We start from the raw sequence: 9,207 nt of genomic DNA, 5'->3' as shown, positions 1-9,207 counted from the left end.
AGTCGTAGGTGGATTTTGCTACTGAGATAGAGTTTTTATAGTGGGAGAGGTGATTGTGAGACATATCCTTGTGAATAGTGAGACCAGTCTTCTTGAAGAGGCGTTCCAATTGGCGTCCATGGGCTTTCAGTTGTCGGAGGGAGGAGGTAAACCATGGCGAGGAATGGGTGAAGGTGACAGATGTGGTTTTGAGGGGAGCCAGGTTATCCAGGAGATTTTGGAGAGAATAGTTGTAATGAGAGACCAGATTGTCCTGGGTGGAAACACCATCAGCACAGGGGACACAGTCAATACTGGCAGTAAGCATGTCAGTGCTGATGTTTTTAATATTCCGGAAGGAGATGGTGCGGGGGGAGTTGTCCTGGAGAGTTTGAGGGAAACACTGAAGGAAAGAAGCATGTGATCAGACTAGGGGAGAGCATCAGCCTTGCAATCAGCAGGTGTGAGTCCAGAGCAGCAAATTAAGTCCAGAGTGTGTCCTTTGGAATGCGTAGGGAAAGTAGCATATTGTTGGAAACCAAAACTGTCCAGGCAGGAGCAATCAATCAATCAATCTTTATTTATGTAGCGCCAAATCGTAACAAATGTTATTTCAAGACACTTTACAAAAACATTTACAGGTCTAGACCCGTAAATGTTAATAAAATTTTATTAGCAGAAACCCAACATCAAGACAAGATAAGGAGTCTTATCTTATCTTAATCCACCATGAGTACAGGACTTTGCAGCAGTTAGCAAGTTACAATGGCAAGGAAAAACTTCCCAAGCTTTATCAAAAAGGAAAGTTTGAAGTCTACTCTTAAAGGTTGAGACCGTGTCTGCTCCCCAGACCTCAACCGGTAAGTTATTCCAAAGAAGAGGAGCCTGATAACTAAAGGCTCGACCTCCCATACTACTTTTAGAGACCCTAGGTACAACGAGCAGACCTGCATGTTGAGAACGCAAAGACCTAGACGGATTATACGGAACAATTAAGTCTTTAAGATACGATGGCCTGATGCCATTAAGCGCTTTGTAAGTCAAAAGAAGAATTTTAAACTCTATCCTAGATTTTATAGGTAACCAGTGTAGAGACGCTAACACTGGAGAGATGTGCTCTCTCCACCCAGTCCAAGTCAGTACCTGAGCGGCAGCATTCTGAACCAGCTGAAGAGTCCTAATAGACTTATTAGGACAGCCGGATAAAAGAGAGTTACAGTAGTCCAGCCTAGAATAACGAAAGCATGGACTAGTTTCTCAGCATCGCTCCGAGACAAGATGTGTCTAATTCTCTTGATATTGCGAAGATGAAAAAATGCCGTCCTTGAGACCTGTTGGATGTGAGAGAGAAAGGACAGGTCCTGATCCAAAAGAACTCCCAGGTTCCTGACAGTGGTGCTGGAAGCCAAGCTGATGTCGTCAGAGGTGGCGATGTTGTTCAAGAAAGCTTCTCTGGTTCAAGGTTCAAGGTGTCTTTATTGTCCCCGTGGGGCAAATTTCTTTACAGTCAGCAGTACAACACACACAGTCACAGCAACATCTCACACAGAGGACAATAATAAATAGAATACAAAAAACAGAGTGGTAAGTCACTTATTAAGAAGACCTATGGCAACAGGGACAAAAGAATGCTTAAGTCTGTTAGTCCTGCATCTTGGCAGGATGTACCTGCAGCCTGATGGAAGCAGCACAAACTCACTAACCAAGGGGTGGCTCTGGTCAGTGAGGAGTGAGCGGGCTTTACTTAGGGTCCTGAGCTTGTGCACGTCAGAGAGATCGTTTAGGTCAGTACCTGCAATTTTGCTGCACACTCTCACTATGCCCTGCAGTTTGTTTTTGTTTTTGAGGGACAGCAAGCTATACCAACAAATAAAAGAAAAGGTCAGAACGGACTCAATAAAACAGGAATAAAACATTTTCATGAAAGTGCTGTCAACATTAAAACTCCACAATTTCCTCAGAAAATACATGCGCTGATGTGCCTTCTTACAAACAACATCAACATGGAAATCAAAGGACAGCTTGTCATTAATGTTAGTGCCAAGATATTTGTAGTTATGGACCAGCTCGACGGCTTGATCCTCAATAACAAGGGAAGGGATAACCGACAGTTGTTTTCAAAAGTCTATCACCATTTCCTTAGTCTTCGACACATTGATGCACATAAAAGATGAAGAACACCAGTCTGTGAACTCCTTCACTACAGGGCCATGGTCAGGGTCGTCACTACTCAGCAGGGACACGATTACTGAGTCATCTGCAAATTTCAGAATGTGACGCCCCACATGTTGGCTACGACACTCGTTCGTGTACAAGACAAACAACAGAGGTGAGAGGACGCAGCCCTGAGGAGATCCAGTGGAGGAGATGAGAGTGTCTGACAGAACACCATTGACCCTCACACGTTGTGGTCTTTCAGTGAAAACGTCCATTAGCCAGGCAATTAGACCAGGATCTAAGCTGTGGAAGTCCCTCAATCTTTCTGCTAAAATGTGTGGCTGTATGCAGTTAAAAGCAGATGAAAAATCAATAAATAAAAGACGGGCAAAAGTCTTGGCTCCCTCAAGATGAGTCAAGACAAGATTTAAAAGAGTGGCTAAAGCATCTTCAACACCTCTGCCTGATCTATAAGCAAATTGCAGTGGGTCCAAGTTGTCTTGAACACAGGTCAAAAGCATTTCCTTGACAATTTTTTCGAATGATTTCATAACTAAAGAAGTTAAAGCCACAGGTCTGAAATCATTTAGTGATTTAGGGAATGCAGATTTGGGAACTAGGACAATAATGGAGTCCTTCCAGAGTGAAGGGACATTGTCATGTCTTTAGGTTAAAAGATTTGTACATTTAATAAGATAAATAAGTTAGTTGAAGAGTTAGAAGTGTGTATATTTCATGATGCAGTGTGTTGGAATGTTTTGCGTAGAGTCGTCGGAGTGACACCTCTTCACTTGTGAGGATCGTTCGATTTCCAAGTAGAGTGAGTGCTCTGTATGCACATATAGGATCTTGGACGTATCTCCGGTAAAAAAAAGTTGAGACAGGAGGAATGTAAACATTAGGTTGGAAATGACTCATAAACACACTGTATGTCTTCTAAACGTTTGATCCTCGGAAAATATTTGTCTTTGTAAGTATCTGTGTGTATAGAAACATTAGTTTGAGGTCAGAATTGTATTGTATTTGAAAGCACAATGCTAACGGTTGATCGTTGATAGAGTTATATGTTATGTTTAGAATAAATAGCTACCGGTATTTTGTACAACGGCGCTTAATGCACAGTGTAATGTGATTTTTTCCTGTATCTTGCAGTTACAATAATTATACTTCAAGAGACCTCCATAAAACAAGAAAAGAAAGCCTTGTGTACGGAGTTTCTGTATTAGTTCACTGGCTGTCAAGCTTCATATAGTTACGTGTCGTGTGGACAGCACAGACATGGAAAAAATAAAAGTAAATATGTCTGCCAGCTGATCAGCACAGTTCTTGAGAACACGCCCTCCAATCCTATCCGGGCCAGGGCTTTTTCTTTCCTTGACTCCCCGGAAAAGTTTACGCACTTTGCCCCTGTCAACAAAATTATTCTGTGAGGAGACAACACATCTAAAAACTGACAGTTCCTCACTAAAATTACAGTTGTTAAAATGGTTATAAAAATTGTTCAGTTCATTTGAGAACACCAGATCAGGCATTCTATCAAGGGAGGCATGGCTCTTCCTAGATTGCATCCCCATCATTGACCTGACCCCCTCCCATGCAGGCTGAGAGCTACCTGCTCTTAGCATGCTCTCAACCTCGTCCTTGTATCTGCATTTAGCAATTTTAAGCTCATTCTTAAGCTGTTTTTGAAGCTCCCTATATCTAGCAGTGTTACCCTGATTATAGCTTATGTTCCTTTGATTAATCACTGTTTTGACACTTTTAGTCACCCACGGCTTATTATTGGGATAGAGGAAAATTTCCTTCTTTGGGATGATGGTGGTCTCACAAAAAGAAACATATGATGAGACAACATCAGTTAAATCATCAATATCCTCGCAAACATTTATGAACAAATCCCAGTCTGTACTTTGGAAACAGTCCTGGAAGCAGTGGATTGATTCTGCCGACCAAACCGGAACCAATCTTCTCTCCGGCTTGTTCCTCTTCAGGACGGATTTGTAAGACGGAACCAAATAAACCATGTTGTGATCGGACATACCGAGTGGAGCTCTGCTGAAAGACTTATATGCTCCTTTAATGGATCCGAAGCAAAGGTCCAGACACTTTCCTTGTTGAGTGGGACGCGTCACATATTGGTAAAAGTTACCCAAGGACTTTGACTGTTTAAAGTGATTGAAATCACCCAAAATAAGATGCGGTGCATCCGGCGCTAACCCCTGCAGCCGCTGCACTGTTTTTAGCATAGCCTGAGTGGCTACATCAGCATTAGCCTTAGGGTGAACATAAACAACAGTAATAAATAACTGTGGGAATTCCCTGGGGAGATAGAACGGTCGCAGTGACACAGACAATAGTTCAATGTCTTCAATGTCGCTTGAGTCTCTGCCGCAGTCCGCCGCGTTTCCCTCTTTTCCGCGCACGCCTCGGCCCGTCCGACCAGCTCCGGTTCTCCGTAAGGGGATTCAGCCGGTTGATGTCCGGGGGAATAGCTGTCGAGGGATCTACAGTGCCCATCCCAGACTCACGAAGCAGGAGTAAGAAGTCGCGGCTATACTGGTAAGGTCTACCACTCTCACATACTCCAAGTAAAAGGTGGAATAAAAGTATTAAAATGAAAATAATGCCCCCCACACTGGGGTGATTCCCTGCTGCCATTGTCTTTCATAAGTAGTTAAAAGAATTAGTAAAAGGAGTAAATAAAACACTTAAAACACACTTAAAACACAGCCCAACAAACGAGCGTCTCACACACTGCTGCTGCGTGTTGCCATAACCAGCGCCATACCCTGAGATGTTTATGTCCAACAAGGATGTGAAGTCCCGAGTAAGGGAATTGTTACTGTTATCCATGTGAATGTTGAAGTCTCCAAGCAGAATTACATTGGAGGAGAGTGTGGTGAGATGAGTGAGAAATGCAGAAAATTCAGTTAAAAAGTCCCTGTTGGGTTTAGGGGGTCGGTAAACTGTGGCAATGATAGTGGGGATAGGACCAATAAGCTGTGAGACAACAGATTCAAATGAGTGAGAAGCTGGAGGGGAGACTGGCGAGAGTTTCCAAGTCTCGCGATAGATCATCGCGAGACCTCCTCCCCGGCCGGAGTCACGTGGTTGACAGAGATAAACAAAGCCGGGAGGAATGGAGTCATTGAGGGATGTAAAGTCATTTGGCTGCTGCCATGTTTCAGACAAGCAAAAGAAGTCAAACTTACGGTCGGCAAGGAGATCCTGGACAAGATGTCCTTTGCCCGTGAGGAAGCGGATGTTAAGTAAACCGAAGCTGACGCTGGCGTTGCCATGGTTACCAGGAGTACTAGCCGGGTTAGCAAGCCTGACTAACATGCTGGAGTCAACAGTCCGGCCGGTGTTCCGAGGACGTCGTCTAGATGTGGACCAGATGGACTTGATCTGGCCCGTCTTGTCCGAGTGGAACGACCGACGGGACCCTCAGTGGATATATCTCAGACGAAGAGGAGCAGCGATGTCCAGCGGGAGGTGCAGCTCAGCCGGCGAGTGTCCCGTCGCGTGGAAGCGGAGACGAAGCAGCTCAGCAGCTGAATACTGCAGGATTCCTGTCACTGGCTGACTGATAAAAATCAGGAGAAACCAGAGGATCCCAGGCCAGAGGCAGGAGTTAAAAGCCAACATTTTCCCTCAGACAGGCTACAGTGTGAGCAGGTGAGTCAGTCAGGTGCCGCAGAAGCCAATTTAGGTCCACTAACGTCGGAAAAGGTGAAAGGTATCACTTGAGTACTCACTCAAGTAGCACCCAGAAAGACTTAGACTCACTTGCAAAGTCCCAAAGACATAAAGAACACGTTAAAACATTAAAACTTACCCCCGGCGAGCAGCGGCAGCCAGACGTGCCAGCGTTCACTCCCGGAAGTGACTTCAGAGGCTAAAATATGTTTACATTCAGCCAATAATTGGGTAAAGTTCAATATTCTGGTTTCTGAAACATTCGGAATCACCAATTTACATGTGTGAACAACCAAAGTAATTCCTTTTTTACATAGTACACCAATCAAAACAGTGATGCACTGACAACGTCATGATGCTGTGCACATCATCTCTGCTTAGTCTTGCTGTATCCATAGCAACAACAACAACAACAACAAAGCAGCCCAGCAGACTCCCTGCACTCAAAAGACCAACATTGTGGGAATATGAGCATATTCCAGTTTTTCAAAAGGGTTGCATGGCCTTTGCGCAACCAAGTTATTGCTAGTATTCCAAATATGAACTACTGACTGCGTGTAAACGCACTGATAGACTACCAGAGGCTAACAGAGGCTAACAGAGGCTAACAGAGACCAACAGAGACCAAAGCTTCAGGGTTTTTCTTTCAAACACCTTTTTTATCACAGTGGCAACAGGCAGAGGGGAGACTGACTTTTTTCTTTTGTGTGATCAGGCTAGCTGCATTGGCTATGGGTTTGACCAATCAGAGTCAAGTATTGATCACAGGCATCTCACAGAGACACGCACCATGTTTGATTTACTTTGAAAAGGGCTTTTATTCTGACATGTTCACAGCAGCACCAACACCTTCACATCACCTGCAGGTGTTCTTACAAACAACAACAACAGATCCAATAAATAACTTAAAAATTAGACATTCACATGTTCAATAAATAAATAAATAAATAAATAAATAATTTTATGAATAGATAAATATTATCAGTGTAAAAAACCCTTCCTGTGTGACTCGTTCAGCTGCACTGTAGGTAACCAGGCAACCAAATACATACAGCAGAAGGTGCTGACAGTAAACAAACAGTAAACAAACAGTAAATGATTAAAAATCAACCAAATAGTAAACATCCATTCATCCTCTTCTGCACCCCTTATCCTGTTCAGGGTTGGGGTGACTGGAGCCTGTCCCAGCTTAAAAATAAACATAATCAATAAATAATAAATAGTTAAAAGTGAACAATAAACACTACAAAAACAGTCAACAGTGAGTAAAGGGTAAACAGCAGGTAGTATGTAGGAAACAGCCCTGTGTACTGTGACACACAGAGCTACAGACACTAGGCTCTGTGTAGCAGAACTGTTGGTGACTCTGCAGCAAAGTCAGATTCACGATTCTACAACAGGATAAAATGAACCTCTGGAACATTCAGCGGGTCTACCAGCAGTTCTGACCCAGCCCCAACCAGGTCTGTCCCATGCTGTGCTCACAGAGCAAACACTCCGAAGAACGTCTTCCCCGGCTCATCCTCCAGTTCCTTCAGCATCCTCTCTTCCATCACAGTCTTCAGGTGGTCCCCCTCATTCAGGTTAAACACCGCCCCCATATAGACGGTGGAGAACCAGCTGCCCTCCTCCTCTGGGTCGCTGCTGATGGTCTTCTGGCAGGCGGTGCGGACTGAGTGCAGGATGGTATCGTAGGTCTTCTTGTTGTCGTCATTGCTGTAGGTACTGGACCAGCGCTTCACGGTGTGGCTCAGGTGGACCAGAGGCCTCTCAGAAGGGTCTTCAGTCTCTGAGCTGCTGCAGCTGACCCTAAAGGACGCCTGGCTGTACACAAAGTAGAGCCCGCTGTGAGGGATCACGATCTCATTGTGGTCAAGCTGAAACTCCCCCTGAGAGTGGTACTGGTCCACCTGAGTCTTCCACTCCACAGAGTTCTTCCTCTTCGGGTTGTACCGTCCTGAAAAAGAAGAAGGAGAGACAGGATGAAGATGAGTGAAGCACAGACTGATCTACAAGTAAAACAGAACAGAGAGGTCAGAGGGGACTGTAGAGGAGATCCATCAGACCTGGACTTCCCTCCTCGTGTTTTTAGTTTCAGATAAAGACTGGTCTGGTCGGTCCCTGGTACTCGAGAACTTAAGTAGATTTAATAAGAGGATGTCTGCTAGGTCTACACCCATCTCTCTACATCCTGCTCAACTCTTTGTCTACACCCTGACTGAGGGTCCTAGACCTGTTCAGGTATCCAGAGGACCAGCATGGGAAACTGCTCTGATGGTCTTAAAACTCTCTAAACTGTGTCTGCATTTCATCAGGAATCCAAAACCTCCTAACAATTACTTCCTAAAGACCCCCTGGAGGTACCATGAAGAAGCTGCAGAACTCTTTCTTGGCCCTGTTCCAGACACAGACCTCTTTAAGAGGGCCTCAGAGCCTCTGTGTCACACTGCTCTTACCTTCTAAATGAATGGCTGCTCTCACGTTGGAAATCTGCCTCAGCGTGTGATGGAGGTCTGCAGAGAAGCAAAGACAGAGTAATGAGACACAGCTCCAGAGACAGCACAGAGAATCTTATCATCAGTGACGTGTCAACGAGCATGAAGGACCAGAAGCAGTGATCTTACCGAAACTGTCCTTGTCCCGTCCTGGTTTCTGTTTGGAGAGAACAGAGAGTCAGTTAGAGGGCAATCAGGTTCAGGTGAGCTCTCTGACACGTTGGTATAATACACGCTGAGCTGTCAGAGGTGTGTGTCCTCACCTGAGTGCGTGTGTTAAGAAGGAGAACAGCAGCAGCAGCCAGGCAGAGAGTAAAGACGAGCAGAGCTGAGGTGACTGAGCGGCAGGCTCTCTGCTTCCTGCTCTCAGAGTCTGGGTCCATCTGAACCTTACAATCAGTGTCAATGACTGCAGCGGTAACCATGATGATAACAATGATAACAACGATGATACAAGCACACACAGGTTCCTCCTGAGAGAGCAAACTGTGTGTGTGTGAGCGAGTGTGTTTTTGGTATCTGTTTGAAACACTCGCTGCAGCTCTTTTAAACTCCTTCCTGTGGAGGGAAACTCCGCTGATGTCACTCAGAGTGAGTGATGGAGCCCCAACCACACACTCCTACACACACACACACACACACACACACACACACACACACACACACACACACACACAACTGTACAGGAAATCCATCAAACACAGAGTCAAGTCTTAGCGTTTGATCCTGACACTGTTCATGGCTATTGCGGTTGATGTTTAAAGTCTTGTTTCTGAGTTTTCATCAGTCTGTTTTTATCTTCATGGGATTTATTCAAACCCCTCCAGCAGCAGCAGCAGCAGCAGCAGCAGCTCTGTCCTGATTTCCAATGACCAAA

The 9,207-nt window shown here is 44.9% G+C and overlaps 1 protein-coding gene across 1 annotated transcript; it reads right to left on the bottom strand.

Annotated features, from left to right (window-relative positions):
- Positions 1–7,316: 7,316 nt before the first annotated feature.
- Positions 7,317–8,734, bottom strand: tnfa (tumor necrosis factor a (TNF superfamily, member 2)). The gene is made up of 4 exons (XM_074687103.1): positions 8,594–8,734; positions 8,460–8,487; positions 8,292–8,348; positions 7,317–7,792 (listed from the first exon to the last, which is right to left on the bottom strand). Exons 1-4 carry the CDS (start codon positions 8,711–8,713, stop codon positions 7,317–7,319), a joined length of 681 nt encoding a protein of 226 aa, XP_074543204.1. The 5' UTR covers positions 8,714–8,734.
- Between the last annotated feature and the right edge of the window lie 473 nt (positions 8,735–9,207).

Source organism: Halichoeres trimaculatus, unplaced genomic scaffold (genome assembly GCF_033239565.1).
Source record: "Halichoeres trimaculatus isolate MK-OKI-2021-1 unplaced genomic scaffold, fHalTri1.1 fHalTri1_scaffold_14, whole genome shotgun sequence".
NCBI lineage: Eukaryota > Metazoa > Chordata > Actinopteri > Labriformes > Labridae > Halichoeres > Halichoeres trimaculatus.
The sequence above is the reverse complement of the archived record's forward strand: the minus strand, read 5'-3'. Positions and strand labels throughout refer to the sequence as shown.

What these genes read in the sequence shown, in the direction of transcription:
- tnfa (XM_074687103.1), bottom strand. Translation starts at nt 8,713, where the DNA reads ATGGACCCAGACTCTGAGAGCAGGAAGCAGAGAGCCTGCCGCTCAGTC. An exon ending in TTCTTAACACACGCACTCAG is followed by an intron (nt 8,488 to 8,593) that starts GTGAGGACACAC and finishes CTCTCCAAACAG; the next exon opens with AAACCAGGACGGGACAAGGA. An exon ending in ACGGGACAAGGACAGTTTCG is followed by an intron (nt 8,349 to 8,459) that starts GTAAGATCACTG and finishes GCTTCTCTGCAG; the next exon opens with ACCTCCATCACACGCTGAGG.